Consider the following 18138-nt stretch of genomic DNA (forward strand, 5'->3'; position numbering starts at 1 on the left):
ATAAAAAGACTTTTTTAAACAAATTATTGGTTTTTCTTTATTCTGCTCCTAAATAATACTATTTCTTGTTTACAATATTACTAATTATTGAATTAATTGGTAATTAATTAAGTTGTATTATAAACTTACATATTACAACTATATAATACATTTTTTAGTCATTGTTTTATAACAATAGCTGTTTGGATATTCACATTGGACGTTTTCTCAACGTCTTTTTCATTTTATCTGACGAACAGTTTTGCAGGAAGTACTCTCAGGATTGGCTGCTTTTAATCTGAAAATCATGATTATTTAATGAAATAGTGTTTATAAAAGTTAATCTTGAATTAAATATGTTCTATTCAACACAAATAAAAGTCGTTTTTTAATGATATATATTTATCTTCAGGAATGAATGAAATGAATTTAAACATTGAAAATAACGATTAAAGTTGAAATATTTTAAACAGATCAGTCTTTTAGAATGAAAACGTTGCATTGTATAACTCTGCCATCCATTTTTACTCATTTTTAATATTTCACAAGCACACTTTCATGATTCTGACGCCCATTTTTACTTATTTTTAATCTTCCACTAGCACTCTCTCACGTTTCTGCCAACCACTTCTACTCATGTTCATTCTTTCACATGCACACTATCATGCCGACAATTTTTACTTATGATGGTTAAATGTCAGTATAAGATAGAAGTACATAATTAAGTGAGTCTCCAACATAGTTAGATAAATGTAAGTTGGACCTATATAAGTTTAATGAATCTCCAACATAGATAAATTTAAGTGTAAGGTGAATATTTAGAGGTCTAGTGAGTCACCAACATGGTTAAATATGAGTCTGAGGTTGCAGTATATAAATCTAGTGAACCCTAATATGGTTATATATGAGTGCAAGCTGGTCGTCAATATGTCAAATATGAGTGTAAGGTGGTCCTATATAAGTTTAGTGAGTCGTCAACATGGTTAAATGTGCGAGTAAGGTGGTCGTATATAGGTCTAGAGAGTCAACAACATGGTTAAATATTAAGCTGAACGTACATAGATAGGTCTAGTGAGTCTCTATGGTGGTTAAAAATGCGTGTAATCTCAGATTAGTATTGTGAAATAAATATGCATATTACATGCAATTAATACATACTTGTTTTATTAATTGATCCTTAAGAAAATAAATTTGTATATTTTACCTTGATAAATGTTTTAACGTCTTTTTCACTTGGGTTTACGTTGATGAATAGTTGTGCAGCCTGCATTCCAGTATTTACGGCATTTAATCTGAAATTTAACAGTTTTTAAGGTAATTTAGAAAAAAAAAGTAAACTAAAGCATTGATATGCACATTTAAATCATTTTTTAAGAATTTAAACCTTTCCATCAAATAAAGTAAAAGTACAAAAAACATACAATTTATCAGTGGGACAATAATTCACATAATTAACTGATATTCCCTTTACTAATTTTTATGAAAATGAATTAAAAAATAATTAGCTCGACGGAAAACAGTTTTAAGTAATTGGTAAAATGATAAATACGTAAGAAATGCACGTGGTGTTGAATTTTTAATTCCAATTAAAACCTTCCTTCAACAAAAATGTAAAACTTTTCTTTATCAGATACAAAGGAAAAAATATAAATAATATTCAACAAATTTTAGTTGTTTTATAACATTAAACGTATTAAGCAATGGATTAAATTACCTTTAGAAAATTTCCACAAATGGAGTGTAGGTGTTTTCCTCATTTAGTTTACTATATCGGAAATAAGAGTGGATGCGAATCACATCACATTTACAGTCGTGCTGTTGGAAGTGTAGATGGATCCTAAAAAATAATCATTTCAGGTGAAAGCTGAGCTTATAGGGGCTACAAGTTGACGATAAAAAGGACGAAAGCACTGGATAGAAGGGAAAATAAATACTATATCTAAACCTCAGAAGACAATCCAAATTTAATTCACACTATTGTAATTATATCATAAACGTACGATTTTCAGTTGCACTTAACTTTTTTTTCGAGAAAATTAATCCATTCTGCTTTCAACTTACTTTAAAAAATATAAATAAATGAATAAAATAATAGGGTTCAAATTATCAAAAACGATAGACTAAATCCACACGTAAATCTGTTGTAAAGTAAATGAACGAGATTGAAATAAATCTACTGAATAGACACGTACTAATTAATCTTAACTTTAACATCTTAAACTTTATTTTAACAATAAAATCGAATTAAACTTTTAAAAATACTTAATTTTATTGTCAATTATGTTTATTTGTTCAAAAAATAAAATAAAATTCTTAAAATATTATGTTTTGAATAAAATTGAAACTTTTTTAATGAAGTTTAATAAAAAAAAGTTTAGATTTCAATACATAGAGAATAAATATTACTAAATATGGGCTGAAAAATAATTTCATTTGATTAAAAATGTTAGAGCATTCACATGAACGTTAAATGTTATATATTTAAATTAAACTCCTACATTCTTCTTCGAAAGCGGAAACATTACTTATTCCAATACAAAAGGAAAAATTAATCGAAATGTTAGATTTTAGTATATGATGTAAAACTTTGAACGCACTAAATAATGGATAAGACTACCAGAAGAACGTTTCTACAGGCAAGTGGTCAATAGACTTCCTTGACTTATTCATTCTCAAGAATATAATGGTTGAGAACTATCTAAAATACTATAGAGGTAATCATTTCACACGAAAGGTGAGCATTACTGGACTGTAAGCCGGCAAAGGATTAGAAAAGCCAATGGAAGAAAGGACAGGAAATTTATAAAGAATACATACATACCTTCATTATTAATTAATAATTTTAAGTAGATTCACACGTTTTGTAAGACAGCAGAAACCGGAGTGTTTATCTGTTAAAGTAAAACTTTAATCAAACAGTTTAATAAGTAGCAACCAAATTAAACTATACAATATTCACTTTTCTAAAAAAAAAATTAATTTGATTCTAAATGATTGCGTTTACCTATGCACTTCACTTACGTTCCCATCTCGCACTCCTCTTGCAAACTCTACCCCATCTTGCACTCCACTTGGGGAAGGTTACATGGTGTTATTCAAAATGTTAATAAATTGTAAAATTTTTGGTATAAGTTATGAAGTAAAAATTATTGAATCCTACTGCTTATTATAGGATATAATAACGTTCAGTGCATTGGTAACGCTTTAAAATTCTAAAATTGGAATCGTATTTCATTCTGAGCATTACTGGGTTGTAACCCGCCAATGGGTTAGAAAAGCCCATGGCAAAAAAGCAATGGGTATTTAAAAATAATAATTATATACATTATTAATTAATAATTTTCAGTAAATTCACATGTTTTGTAAGACTGCAAAAACCGGAGTATTTATTTGTTAAAGTAAATCTTTTATTAGGCAGTTTATGTACGCAGCAACTAAATTAAACTATCCTTTATTCAATTTTCTTGAAAAAAGTTCAATTTGGTTCAAAATGATTGTACATACGAGTATACCAACTTTACTCACGTTCCCATCTCGCACTTCACTGTTTTATGTGAGGAAGGTTACAAGGTGTTACATGTATGTTATTCAAAATGTTAATAAATCGTAAAATTTTTGATAAAAATTAAAGAAACCTACTACTTACTATAGGATTCTTAACGTTTAGTGCATTGGTAATGCTTTAAAATTCTAAAATTGAAATTGTATTTCATTCGGAGGGGGGCAAATTTAAGTAAACTCACAGAATTATAATTAATTTATTTTTATTGTGAAATAATGATTTTTAAATTAAATAATGCTGAATAAATGATTCAAATAATACAACAAGTATGTAAATAAGTAAAATCTTGAAAAAAAAACTTTATAAGAGTAAAAAACATGCAACATACTAGCTTATTCATATTGTGTACGCTTTTTAAGACAAAGGACTTAATGTCAAAACCAATAACCGCATCAAAAACACTGAAAATCAAACGATCAATGCAGGAATGGCAGTAACGTTACAACTCCATGATAAACAAGATTATAAATGACACTTAACGGCTGGAAAATATAAAAACAATACTGAAGACACAGAACTAAACAGACTATCGGGAACTACGCACAGCAAATAACTTAAAGACACAAATAATCTCGTATTAACTCTATTGGTAGTATTTACCCATTCAGACTGTGTTAACGAAAATACATCAATAAAAACAGACAAAGAGTTTAGCACGATCCTACACAAAACCCAACAGCAAATCTAAACATCTATAAAAAAAAAAATCAGCCACATTTATCATACCTAACTATAATGAGCAAAATTACGTATCCATGAATCCTACAACACCTAACCAGAGAGGACTCCCTTAAGCACACAAACCCTAAGACCCTTTTCAAAAAGTAATAGTAAAAAATCAAGGGTTTACTAATAAAGAAATGCTTATCAGGCATTAGAAGTAATTCCACTATTATCCAAAACTATTCCCTTTATTTTTTTTGAACTTTAACTTATAAAAATAAGTCGTCATAGCAAATACATGAAGTTAGGATTAAATAATAATAAAGATGAATATTTTGGCTTTCTGCATTTCACATGGCTTTTAACATTTTTTTGTCAAGTTTTTTGCATAAAGAACTTTTTTCCATTTTTACTTTATCTTTTTCCTTCATTTTTCTTTTTAAATATTTTTTAAAAAGTATTTAGTACCTTTTTTTTAGGGAATTTAATAATTTTTGGATTTTTATATGGTTCGTTACAGAAATTTGTGACGTTTTTATCATTTTTTTTTTTTAAATTTACAATTAACTATTTTTATCTTATTCTTTCGCAGCTCGTGCGACGTATTACTTTTGAGGTAATATAAATGATTCTTTCCTTTTTTATTGTAAAAAAATAAAATAAATTTGCAAATTACATTTCTATTCATCTATTTAAAAAAATAATAAATTATAAATGTAGAGTAAATACGCGTCATTAGGTAAAGCACATATTCAATAAATATAAACTATAATAAATTCTAAATCAAATAAAAACTTTTATTTACCTCTCTTAACCATATTTACTACATTTCGGCACAAATGACGAAACATGCAATGGTAGAATGTGAAGCTTCTGCTATAAGGGTACGTGCCCCAAGTTGTGTGGCGGGATTCCTCAAACACAAACTTTACTTCTACAGCACTCGGAGCAATATTCAAAAATAATTAAATCTCACAAAAAAAAAAAAAGCTTCTTAACAAGATATTTAACGATAAAATTAACCAGCAAGTATTATTTTTTTGTTTATTTTCGAATTATATCTCTTATTTTAGGCAGCTAATACATTTTTTTGGCGAATCGATTATTTAATCATCAGTAGTCAGTCAATGGTCCTTTTCATGTTTAAACATATGGTAGGCTACTTCAATCACTTTGCATGAATACCCATATTCATTATCGTACCTGTAAGGTTACTGATTATTATTATTTTGAAAAAATATTGGTATTAAAAAAAATAAATGCAGGAATTTGATTGTAAAAGGATATTTAAAGAGAGCATTTAAAAAAGAGGTATTTCTTTGTAAAAAATAAATATTCGTATTTTTTTTTTATTTATTCTCAAAAAATATGCAATATCCAACTGTAGACAAAAGTATAAAAACTATAGTATTGTTTATATAGTATAATACAGGAATACATGCTCGGGAAAACTTTAAATAATTAAGGCCTAATAGAGGTGAAGAAGAATAGTATCCAATTTTTCCAGCAACACTAAAACGTTAAAAAGACAAATATTCCGTTTATTTGGAATATTTTCTACAATCGAGAGAAAGCCAACCTCACTGGTCCTTTGACTGCATATGCAAGATTAGATCAACGACACGATTTGAATAGCCAAACTCATTGTCGTACCTAAAATGAACAAAAATAAATAAAAAGAAATGTATTAATAAGAAACATTAAAGACATTTAAAGAAAATTAATCCCGAAATGATAATTTCTGTGGAAAAATAATCCCCATTTCATTAAAAAAAAAACCTAAGAGCAACCCTAACGGGGGTTAAATCTTAGAATGTGGACTACAAGCACTTCGGAATACGGGTCAAATTGGTTGATCTTACAAGAAAGAGAGAAGATAACCGAACTTATGGGTGCCACCAATCAGCGCTGAAGGTGATAGTCTTAGATATTTAAAAAAAAAAAAGAAAAAAAATGTACCCAATGAAAGTATGATTTTTTTTTTAAAGTACGGAACAAAACTACAGCCAATCAATCCTAACTTACACTTTCGAAGTTACATTCCATGTATGCCAAATTAATTAATTTTGGACTTATTAGTGGTACATAATACAAATATTTTTTCAACGAAAGCTTTCAAGCATTTAAAGTTCATAAAAACCTAAACTATTAGCTCCACTGCATATCCTGGAGCTGTGGTGATGTCAGGCTACACTCACTGAACAATTTAAAGACGCGGAAAAATACGCTGGATGCGTGCAACTTCCAAACCTCAATTAAGACATTACTTTTCAAGAACATAATAATTAATTCAGTAGAGGACAGCTCTATCGGTCGAATAACTGAGTAATTTGTTATCTTTAACGCAAGCAAATGAAATAAAAATATAAAAAGCGATAGTAGAACTAATTTTATTTTAAATATGTTTCCCGCAAATAATAGGCTGCCAATTATATATATATATTTTTTTGTATTATGTTCTCTCCAATGCTTTTATGCCATAGCTCATTGCAATAAAAAATGTTAATTGAAAATTATCAAGAAGTCATAACGAAGATTAATTTGGGAAACCTTTCCGAATTCGTATCTGTTGAAAAATTCGACAATTACAAATGTCTAATTTCGATATTCAGAATTTTATAAATGCTAACACAGGATTGTGAGAAAGAATTATAATAAAACCATAAGTATTCCTATGACATTGTATAGCTTCACAAACGAAACTATCCTAAGCGACAATAATATTAAGTAAAATGAGAACTTACCATGAAATCAGCTTAACAAATTTCTTACTAAGCTGGATTCCAGCTTTTGCATCAAAAATCGAAGAATGAGTATCCCCATTAAAGTCCGATGACACCACTTCCTCTTCAACATAACCTAAAATACCCTTTAGTGGTCCTTCAGAAGCTTTTTTTACAGTTGCTTTGATTTCATCATAGGTTGCCTCTTTACACAATCTGGTTAAAAAAAAAATATTAATAGTTACTCGAAGGAGCTGGCCAATTTTGAAACATTTGTTCAGCAAAACATATAGGACAAGGTATCGTTAACAAGGTCGATCGCGAAGCGATCACAGACGACTGGAAACGACTTCAAAGCGCGCCCGTAACAGAGATATACATCGTTCTATACTTACTGATTCCCTCACTGAAGATTCCTTATTATTATCTTTGTCTGGATGATATACACCAAATTTTGATTCCTTGATTTCTCATTAGTGATAAAAGAGTCAAATAAAAAATAAATCTGTATTTTTCCTGTACTTATTTCTCAATTAATAAATATTATTAATAAGATATTTCGTTGATTTAATACACATTCCCCATTATTACTTATTTGTAAGTTTGTATTTATTAAATATCAGCACTTTATTAAGTGGATTGCGACAAATTTTTCAGAGAAAAAGTCGATCCTATATATACAGAAGTTGGCCACCCCTGACCCCTGATATTGACAGATGATTTTTCTAAAAGTGGAGAAGTTTAATTCCCTTCATGTTTAATTGACTTTACTATAAGTTTGTTCTAAAAAGCAATTTGTAATTAGTTTCAAATTGGAATGTGTTTATCTGACTGGTTTGAAGTTTAGTTCGGTTGGAACATTCTGATTGTTCTGCAAGCTCACGAATTTTGAAAGCCTCTGTAACCAGACAAGTGAATGCGACCGCTGTGCTGACTTTCAGTATATGGCTTGAGCACGATATATCAATTTTTTCACAATTTCTAAATCGTTATACCCATTAAGGAATACCCAAGGCAAAATATTTATTATGATGCATTACAATGCATTGATCATTCCGAAATACAAAATTACGTTTAGCTGTATCAACAGGGTAAGATTGGAAATGAGACAGTACTATAACTACTCATTAGTTGTTTATAAAATTACTTGAACACGCCTAAGACGATAAACCAAAACTTTTTTAAATCCGCAAGCATAGCCTTTGTTTTATAAATTGTTTTTAATTATCCACTACCCATCAACTTTAATGATTTATAATTTCATTGTACTCTCAGAACTGCCGTTTCATTTTCAATGACATTCATTGCAATAAAAATAAAATAAAAAATAATTAAATTCAACATACTTGACGGTTAAATCTACGACCGAAACATTGGGAACAGGAACTCTGAATGCCATGCCAGTCAGCTTGCCATTAAGATCTGGGATTACTTTACCAACTGCCTTAGCAGCACCGGTAGATGCTGGAATTATATTCTGGTTAGCTCCACGTCCATCACGCCAAAGCTAAAAAGCAGAAATATTAAATAAGGCGTAAAATAAATGATAAGATTATCATCAGGGAGCCTCAGCAAAGAGGCGGGTCCTTGCCTCTGGTACAATGTATGTTTCTCACATACTCAAGGACCTAAAGTGTTCATTAACAAACAGCTTCTTACGAACTCAAGCTTTATACTGGTGATAAGGCTTTCTGAAGAAAGTAGTAATATGATGTTTCACTAATTCGCTCACTCAGAACTGAATGACCTTCTAATTTTGAATAAATTGTTGTACAACCAAGCGAGCGTGCTCAATCAGCAATCCCACCAAAACTTAAACGGCAACCTACTAGGGAAGAACACTACATTTTTAATTATTTCCATCTAATTCCTTTTGTTATCTATATAACTTGGGAGGCACCCTTCTACGTTCCTTTAAGTTTTCAAAATCTTGTATACTCCTTTTTTTAATAACTCTAACACAAAATTACTTCTGTTCACTTAATTATGGAGCCAACTTGCAATTATTAATTAAAAAACTTAGAAAATATAATGATGAATAAAACAGACAAAGCCTACCTTTCCCGACGGTCCATCAACAGTCTTTTGAGTTGCAGTAATAGCATGTACAGTTGTCATCAGTCCTTCTTCAATGCCAAAGTTATCATGGATAACTTTAGCAAGTGGAGCTAGACAGTTGGTAGTGCAAGAAGCATTCGACACAATACACATTGATGGATTATAAGCGTCAAGATTGACCCCACATACAAACATTGGAGCATCAGCTGACGGGGCTGTTATTATTACTCTCTTGGCACCTCCATCCAAATGAGCCTGAAACATTTAAGATAACATTTTTGAGTTTTACTGTTTAATAAGTCCCTGTCCGGTTTTTGGAATTTCACCAATCTTCGTAGGTAGATTAATTAGTTTGGTGTAGAAATTTCGATTTCCCTTACGTTACAGCTATATACACTATATTTGCTGACTGAGCGAGGGAGTTATCATCATGTTATTCAAAATGTTGATGAATCATAAACTTGTTTTAAAAAAGTTTATTATTAAATAATAATAATTAAATAATTATAGTTACTATTTATCATTATAATTCAATGCAATATATATTAATAAAGTCTAGAACATGTTTAAGAGTTCTGTACTTTGGTGCAGGTGTTTTCGAATTGTAAAGTTGAGAGTTTCTTTATGTGGGGAGGAGGGCGAATTTAAGCGAAAACACGAAGCTGTACTTATGTATATCATTTACTGTTTATTAACCAACATTATTATTTATTCTAATATATTTAATAGAGAATAAAAGAAATCGCTTTAACTCTAAAAATTGTTGCACCAGCTCCAATGAGGAGGAAAAAAAGATTCCCAAACGTAAGGCACCAAAAAATTATTGTATTCTAAAGATCATTATCATTTACCAAAATACCTTTTTCTACCTTAAAGTTGGCTTTAATATTTTTGAAAGCAGAGAACCATTAAACTCGTTGAACGTGAATGCTGCAAGCTAATCATATTTAAAATAAGCCTTAACTGACAGTCCAATGAACAAAATAGAAGTCCTTAATTTCAACAGAAGGTCCAAAAATACGTTTTAACATGTTTCGAACGAAAAACTATTTGCAAATTGAGTCCAAAAAAAAAATCTTACCGATTACTAGAGTGTTTCGATATTATAAGAGAAGCTGAATAAAACTACTGTACTGGGTTCGATTCCGGGTCTTAGGCCTTGGATTTTATTTAATGGTTAATAAAAGAAATTTACAGTACAGTATGTTTGCTAGTCGCCTCTGTACACGACACCTAATTGGTAGTTGGACGTAAAGCCCGTCTAAAAAAATAGACATTACTCTTCTTTTATATTAAATCGTACATAATATAAAATTTATATCATTTAGTTACTTCCTATCATTATAATTGAATTCATAACTATATTTTATATATACTAAGGAAAGATTTGGACATTTAAAGAAATCCTCTATTCATTTTAAAACCGTTGTGGAACAATTCTAAACAAAAATAGTACCTTAGCTTTTTCCATAGTGGTAAACACGCCAGTTGATTCGACTATGTACTGGGCGCCATCATCGCCCCATGGAATGTTCTTGGGATCTTTCTCCTGGTGTACCACTATCTTCTTACCTATTAGATAAATGTAGTATGTAAAAAAAAACTATTGGTATCTTTAAATCAAAGGAGGGGACAAAAATGTCCTTCATCCCTGAATTAACAAAGTTTTCTTACTTTCATCATAAAGTTTCGTAGGGAACTTTTATATATTACTCCAATTATTCTAACTATAAATTTAAAATATGTAAAACAGAACAGTACAGGATGGGACAAAATATAAATTTCATATCTTTCTACTTGCGAGATACATGGGTCATACAGTTTCAATTAGTTTTAGAAGAAATACACAACAAATGCTCTCTCTGACTGTTATACGAGTATATACTGATGTCAAAATATAACACGAGTGATTTCAACTTCTATGATTTATGTATCGTGGATGTATACGATAAGTTGATTCTAATGTCAAAAATATGTAAACATCAGTGTTTCTTTGAAATGACTAGTAAAACAAAAACAAAAGATAAATACTTACCATTAATAACAAGGCAATTTCCTTCTACAGACACTTGTCCTTTGAATCTACCATGAGTGGAGTCGTACTTGAAAAGGTATGCCATATAATCAGGACCTAGGAAAGGGTCATTGACTGATACAACCTGCATATACAAAACAATAGGCATGAAATATTTAATATCTTTTTCTAATTCAGAAATTTTTTCCATTCAACTAAGCTTAGCTTAAAATAAAACCCATTTGGGCATTGAAACACAAGAATAAGGATACTTGAATGTCAGCAAACTGTAAACTGCACCCTTAAGGCAGTTTGGGAAAAAAAAATCAAGCTGGCAACAAATTCTATTTATTGAAGAGAGAGAAAATGAAAACATAATTAAATAAAACACATATTTTATGAAAATCGAAAACCTGTGACAGTTAAGGCATACATAAACTTTATAATAATCTACTATAAAGTTCCATTCTTTCATTGAGTCCAAAACTTGTAACGAAAAAAGAGTTATTTATAGAAAGTGAAACATGATTAAAAAGATTTCTTGGAACCGCAAAGCCATAAATCAAGCTTATAATAATGGCTTTGAATGAGAAAAGAGATAATTATTTTTGTTGACCTGCCAAAATAATACATTCATTATTTTTTGTCAAAGCAATTTATTACAAAGAGTCTCTTAGCAACATGTTCACTATTTAAAAGATGCTAACACCGAATGGGGGCAACTTCAGAAATAAACAGTTTGACATAGTACAACGTCGAAGGATTGTATTATGTATTAAGTATTATGTATTATTATTAAGTATGTATTATGTATTAGTTACGCCTTAGATTTAAAACATACATTACATTAACCAAGTCATTCCTCATTTCTTTGACTAAAATTGGACGAATCATTGGAAACAAAATAAAAAAAATCACTATCAATAAAACAGAATTTGGCAGTATTTTTTTTGGTAAGAAGAATTGAGAGGGAGAAAGGAGGAAGAGAGAAATTCTGAGTATAGTATCATGTTGATTAGTGTTATTAATTTTTAGTAAATACCTGAACTCCTTTTTCAAGAGCAGCTCTTAAGACAAGACGCCCAATCCTTCCAAATCCATTGATTCCGAGTTTAGCCATTGCCTTCTCACTAAAAATATTAAAAACCTACATTACTTTCTCTGAGGTAAAACAAGGATGAAAGGCATTATTACCTGAAAAAGTTATAAACCTCTTAAACCTGATGGAATACTTGATATTAACATTGTTTACCAAATATCTGAATCTATTAGCACACCACATTAAATTGAAAATAAAATCTTTTGATTAATTATAACTAAACCTCATTAATTATGTAGGGATTCTACTAAACATATGAGACAAGGGTTTACACCTGATAAAATTTTATTTCGCTTAATTTCTTGTATTGAAGGGCACTCACATACATAATTCTTATCCTTTTTCAAAGATAAATTACATTGCAGAATGTTCAATTAATGTGGACTACAATACTAAATGCAAATTTTTTACATGCTCTTGAGTGCTGCTATTAATGATTTCTTGAATTAAACTTACGTAAGATGTTGATAAAAATCTCTAAATTTAAAACAAGATAAGAATGGTCAAAAGAAAAGGTCACTTAAAGTATTCACCCGTAATTTAAAATAAAAGAAGAATGACATAATTCCAAAGAAAGATTTCAAGAATCTGTATTTTAATAAATTTAAAATAAAAATAAAAAGACAAGGTCGGAATGCCGGTCACGCCCGTCTACGTGCCATAAGCCGCTTTCTTCATTTAAACTTCTCTGTACAATTAAAATGGTGGAGAGCCTAGTTGAAAGAATTCCGAGGTAACTGATTCATATATTTGCCTTAAGTCATTAAATGGAATTAATGTAAAGATATGAAAGGAAAAATTCCCAAACCAGAGATTTCACAAATTTTATACTTTAATTACATACCTTTGTATTACTTGTTAAGAAAAAGTTTGGTCACCGAAGCTTTGATAATCACTGAAGGATAATGCGCTTTCTACTGAACAAATGCAACTGCCAACTGCACTATCGGACCGTTTCCTTTCCAATCCACTCCATTTGTCTCCTGTCACGTCCCACCAGCTTTACACAATAAGAGGGGATAATCAGCGCACCAGCTGCTGAACTCTATGAACTAATGCAGAATTAAACTTGTGGTAGTATTTTTTTAAATACAAATTCTTCTACGTGTTTAGCTGTTTAGACAAATTCCTTACGTTCAAATCATATAATCCACCTTAAATTAAAACTGAAAAAGTGAATACGATTAATCGATATAATAATTATGAGGTTTTATTTCTAATGGATTGCTGGCTCTGAGCGAGTATTTTCAATTTAAAATTTCTTCTTTAAACGATTTTTTTTTGGTATCCAACTAAGAAGATAGAGGCATCTCCCTCTTCTCCTTAGTCTTTCCACATCTCATTACTAAATTTCATTAGCTACCTCCATTTGTCTTTCGACTTACGTAGTCAAAACCAGGATTTAGAGTCCAGGGCAATCATTTTTTACATGTGTTGGTTTCAGTTCTTGGAAGTTTTTTCCCCTGGCTTTCCTTGCTGAGTGCCTCCTGAAATTTACCTCGCCCGGTAGGCAGTCAATTTGCAGTAGTTTCTTGACTGATCATATCTTCATCCCGTAAGAGATATGGTCTAACAGATTGTCTTAAAGATCAGAGATTGTTTTTAAAAAGGATAAGAGGGCTGAGTGCAACTGAGATCAAAAAGACAGCTGTCACTTTTTTCACACTCCTCTTCTTGTTTCTGTATCACAAAACCAAGATTTTAACTATGACCTAATTCCCTTGTCCTCGTACAGGTCTGGAAAGTTGTAAAATCAAGATAATAACAGTTTTTTTCGAATTCATTTGTTATGGGTTTAATAATTTTTACCTCAGCCGTTAACGGAGAAAAATTATATTTTAGTTACTAACCATAAACTCTAAATGAAAATTTGTAACCGTAAAAAGCCTCTTTGAAGCAGGACAGCGAATAGTCTCTTTAATTACGCTAATTCTTATTTACTGTAACATTCAATACAAAAACCAAGTGTACACAATGCATATTTTTGTTTCAGACTTCTTTCAGTTCATCCATGCGATATGGATGCATGTTAGGCGTTCTATCTGCTACAAATCCGTGAATTATCCACACTCAAAAGCATGTCCGAAAAGCACCAAGGGGGAAGACAATGGATAAATGAATTGAACGCTGTATATGAACATACTGATTGTATTGAGTTACTTGAAGCTTATTTCACTTGAGTTTTTTATATGATTTACTTAATGAATTTAAGAGGCAGGGTTAGTTCGAGATAGTGCGCGGTTGCCCCTTAAATTTTTCATTTTTATAGCTAACAAATTAATAAAGTAGAGTTGTCTTTCCCAGGGAATAATTATTACTGATAGTTTACAGCTTACAGTGAAAGCATCAACAAAGAAAAATTGTTAATACTAATTTGGAGCGTTGATTTTAAATAAATTCGTCAGATACAGCCAATAGTGAAATCAAGGAAGACTGAAAAAAACAATGTTCCCATTATAAAAGACAAAAGCCATGTATTCTGGAGGATTCCACTAAAGCGCAGACTTATAGAAGAAATTATTACAGAAACAAATGCCAAAAGCACAGTACTTCAGATTACAGAAAGAAGATGGATGAGGCAGAGTAATTTGCTAGCTCGATTGAAGTCCTAAACGTTAATGAATTTTCAAGGGAACTTACTCCTCATTTAGATCCATCATTGAATCTTAAGGAGAGAAAAAAAATGTTTGTATAGCGTAAACAAAATTAGTTAAAAAAAAGCACTAAAATGTTTCAACAGTAATTAAAGAAAATATTTTTATTTTCAATAACACTTGCAGTTAAAAGTTTAATTTTTTCCAGCAACTTATATTATTTATTCACAATAGAACATTTAACATTTAACAAATAATTGATAGAAATAAATAATATATTACAATTTCTTTTATAACAATCTTTTGGTTTTAAACTTGAAACAATTTTTAAAATTGCATTTCCACTCATGACTCTTTTACAGCCTTCTTTTATCATCCATTATTTGAGGGCTGTAATGATTAATTAAAAAAACAAATTTATTTACAAGTTTTTATGATTCTATAAGGCCACTATACGCTATATTGTGAAAAACAGTTAAGTAACACTTAAAAATCGCACCAAGACAACAATGATTTTCAGGAATTATTATTTTAGAAATTTTATTTTTTCATTTAAACCAAAATAATTTTTACCAAATTATCCAAGATTTTAATGTTTAACTCTGTTTATATTGTTAAAAAAAATAATACCTATGTTGTAGAAATTAATTTTGTTTTCTCTTTAAGTATCAAAGTACAAATTTAAATTTTCACATTGTGAAAATAAATATTAATAGAAAGTTTTTCACCCAATTAACACTGATAACTTACAATTTATGTATATTCAAGTTTTTTTAACTATTTTTTTTTTTGTATTATCGAAGAAAATACAATTGTCTTCTCAATATAATTGTATTTATTTAATTATTTTTACTTAATCACTGGAAGAAATAATATAGCACATGGTACTTGGCAGAGCAGGTTTATATTTATTTTTAAATTTTTCATTTTATATTTTATAAAAGAGCCTTATTTAGATTTGAATACAGTAAGATCTTCAATTATTTCTAAAATTAAAAATAAAAAAAAATCACAACCATTAACCCATTCTCAGCCAGAAATTTTACTAAATGAGGTGGGGATAACAGTAAGGTGGAAAAATTAATGTAGAAAGATCTTTCATACAGGGTTAAAAACCTATTTTTACAAGAACCTCAATTCGTTTGATAAAGAATATGATCTACTTTTATTAAAAGAATAAGGGGAAAAAAGTAAAAAAAATAACAACCGGTTTCAAATGCGACGTTTATAATTAAACTTAAAGCCAAACTTGGCCGGATGAACCCACCGGTGGTCAGACGTTGTCCTGAGAAGAGTTGCTTGCCGTATTAGCAGAGGCCACCGTTGTACTTGCTCCTCCAGAAGTACCAGCTGGTTCAACCCGTGGTGTCCTCGGACTCTGTAGCACAACAGCTGTTCCAAGCGCAAAATAACCACCTGGTTTTGGTTTAACGTGGCGATTATTCATTTCCATACTCACTATTCGCATGAATTCTATTTGTCCAGCAAGTTTTTGAATCTCCTCCTTGGCACATAGCAACAATATTAGAACATCACAGATAATCGTTTCTAAAAAAACATCATTTGATGGATCAATTAGAAAAATATCTGAGGTCCTATTCGTCAAAAGGGCTTCCATCAGTGTTTGCGGGCCCCAAAGGGCATCATTCTACATTGGGAGTGGTAGTTAAGTAATTCGTAGGATGGAACAAAAGTTTTCAAGTTTTTTCCCTCCCTTAACTGAATGAACTGTTTTTATAAACATAGCGTCATATCCTACTTGGTCACTTAACATTTCTTACAAGATATTAACTTTTCAGTAGGTTTTGTAGAATGTCTCAGCCCAAGAAATTCATAAAGTTCAGCTGTTTTGTAAATACGTGTAGCACTAAATAGGTTTTACAATTTTAGGGTTGGAGAATGTCTTGGAATTGAGGCAAGGAAATAAGGCATCTCTTGAACCACCTGTTTTAAGAAGCTATTTAAGCTGATTCTGAAAAGAAAACACTAGAAAACTTACCTCAGCAAAAAAAAAAAAAACACAAAAATTCTAAAAAAGTGTCAAACTTTTCTTAAAAATCCAGGTCATTTTCGATTTATAATGTGAATTGTCACTTGTCTTGAAAAGCACGCTTACTTTAACTCTCTAAAGTCTAAAAACTGTGAATTCTGTCTGGCCTATTAGCTCTTCCTTTGCGTCAAAAGAAAATGGTGCTGAACGTAACTTTAGAAGTACATTTCGAGTTGATGGCCGCGCTAACACTTTTTTATCTTGCTCTAAAATAACAATTGGAAAACCAAAAAACCATTATATCTAGAAGAAGGCGCCACGATAACCGAGCAGTCAGGGGCGGTACCCGCAAAACTAATACTTATTGCTTAACTAGGTTCGATTCTCGGTCTAGGCCTTGGATTTTATTTAATGGTTATTTAAAGAAATTTATAGTAAAGTACGTTTGTTAGCCCTGTGGCACGAGCTACAATTTGGTAATGGACGTAAAGCACGCCAGAAAAAACAGGCATTACTTTACATAAAGGAAATGTTCGGGATAAATGTAACTAACCAGCCGTTTCTGTAAAACTTTCTGGTAGTGAATAAATACATGAAGGACACAATGGCTGCTCCTACTGTACTCATGGCCAAGAAAGCATAATGAATAGGAAACCTCACTTTCACTGCAAACTACATTTTCATGCTGAGGCTGGAATCACTATATTCCCCATTACCTCTAGCGACAAAGATAGAATTATGAGTAAAACATCCAAACTCCAAATTAGGTTAGATTCTCACCTTCAGTTCCTCATTCTCTTGGTAGAGATCAGTAGTTTCTTCAGTGACCAGTCCAATACCATTTAGTGAAAATGATGCAGTAACGGCCCTAGCTCTTGCTCTTTTATCCCATTGATCACCTTGCCCTCTTAAAACTCGTACAACCTAAGAGAATATCATTGACTTTAATCTTTGATTGCTTGGATTAATTGGGACCATGCTAAGTAATCTCTGGGAAATTGCTGAGGGAAAGAAATATTTCGGTTAAAAAAAAATCTAAGGCTATTTGTTTAGATAAGAATGGGATTTTACGTCTATTATTAAATTTACGCGCAGCAACATCTGTGTTAAAAAATTAAAGGACCCACAACATTGGAATCAAATCCAAGATCCCCGGCAGACATCAGGACCAGTTTGCTACCATAGAGCTCATACTTTGTTAGAAGAACTCAATTTATTTATTAAAAATATTCTAGCACCCTGTAACTTTTTATAGTTCTACTAAAAACTCAATCGTATTAAACATGAAGTTAGGATCCGTGTACGTAGAAGATAAAAAAGATCTTTTCTAAGTGATCCTTTCACAGCTTTATTAAAAAACGTGGACAGCTTTATTAAATGAAGTTGAAAACTGGAATTGTCTTAGCGCATAAAAAGTATTGAGCATATAATTATGCAATTAAGAAAACATCGGCAA

At 30.7% G+C, this 18138-nt stretch overlaps 2 protein-coding genes and 2 long non-coding RNA genes across 17 annotated transcripts in view; 1 reads left to right on the forward strand and 3 right to left on the reverse strand.

The window, feature by feature from the left end:
- Positions 1–4: 4 nt before the first annotated feature.
- LOC141458732 (uncharacterized) lies at positions 5–3544 on the reverse strand. Of its 5 annotated transcripts, none has more exons than XR_012461151.1 (5): positions 3484–3544; positions 2801–2870; positions 1694–1816; positions 1184–1271; positions 5–277 (listed from the first exon to the last, which is right to left on the reverse strand). It is a non-coding gene; the product is annotated as an uncharacterized lncRNA (long non-coding RNA). The 5 variants fall into 5 exon arrangements; XR_012461152.1 differs by lacking the exon at positions 3484–3544 and adding an exon at positions 3335–3461; XR_012461150.1 differs by lacking the exon at positions 3484–3544 and adding an exon at positions 2984–3328 and having other exon boundaries at positions 2801–2884.
- A 1690-nt stretch (positions 3545–5234) lies between these two features.
- On the reverse strand, positions 5235–13102 carry LOC141458731 (glyceraldehyde-3-phosphate dehydrogenase-like). Of its 4 annotated transcripts, none has more exons than XM_074137101.1 (8): positions 12943–13102; positions 12042–12129; positions 11021–11144; positions 10442–10557; positions 8986–9240; positions 8274–8434; positions 6949–7143; positions 5235–5407 (listed from the first exon to the last, which is right to left on the reverse strand). In XM_074137101.1, the coding sequence occupies exons 2-8, from the start codon at positions 12117–12119 to the stop codon at positions 5329–5331; spliced, it is 1008 nt and encodes a 335-aa protein (XP_073993202.1). In that variant the 5' UTR covers positions 12120–12129; positions 12943–13102; the 3' UTR covers positions 5235–5328. The 4 variants fall into 4 exon arrangements, with proteins under 4 accessions (XP_073993202.1, XP_073993200.1, XP_073993203.1 ...); XM_074137099.1 differs by lacking the exon at positions 12943–13102 and adding an exon at positions 12211–12351; XM_074137102.1 differs by lacking the exon at positions 5235–5407 and adding an exon at positions 5544–5857.
- Positions 12377–14401, forward strand: LOC141458734 (uncharacterized). Its single transcript, XR_012461154.1, has 2 exons — positions 12377–12831; positions 14092–14401. It is a non-coding gene; the product is annotated as an uncharacterized lncRNA (long non-coding RNA).
- A 471-nt stretch (positions 14402–14872) lies between these two features.
- LOC141458730 (probable G-protein coupled receptor CG31760) overlaps positions 14873–18138 on the reverse strand; it is a 54977-nt gene continuing 51711 nt past the window's right edge. For 6 of the 7 annotated variants that reach the window (XM_074137091.1, XM_074137094.1, XM_074137093.1 and 3 more), the window contains 2 exons: positions 17463–17606; positions 14873–16196 (listed from right to left, as the gene is read on the reverse strand). In XM_074137091.1, the coding sequence (XP_073993192.1) occupies positions 15966–16196; positions 17463–17606 (375 nt within the window). In that variant the 3' untranslated portion in view covers positions 14873–15965. The remainder of the gene's footprint in view (positions 16197–17462; positions 17607–18138) is intronic. The other variant, XM_074137097.1, reaches the window with a different exon arrangement.

Source organism: Rhodnius prolixus, unplaced genomic scaffold, assembly GCF_049639745.1.
Source record: "Rhodnius prolixus isolate KJV_2025 unplaced genomic scaffold, Rpr scaffold_5, whole genome shotgun sequence".
NCBI classification, from domain to species: Eukaryota; Metazoa; Arthropoda; class Insecta; order Hemiptera; family Reduviidae; genus Rhodnius; species Rhodnius prolixus.

Coding starts and splice junctions, on each gene's coding strand:
- LOC141458731 (XM_074137099.1), bottom strand. CDS start 12,281: ATGTGGTGTGCTAATAGATTCAGATATTTGGTAAACAATGTTAATATC. Junction 10,558..11,020: donor AAATTGCCTTGTTATTAATG/GTAAGTATTTAT, acceptor TTTATCTAATAG/GTAAGAAGATAGTGGTACAC. Junction 5,408..6,948: donor TTTGTTAAGCTGATTTCATG/GTAAGTTCTCAT, acceptor GTAACCTTACAG/GTACGATAATGAATATGGGT.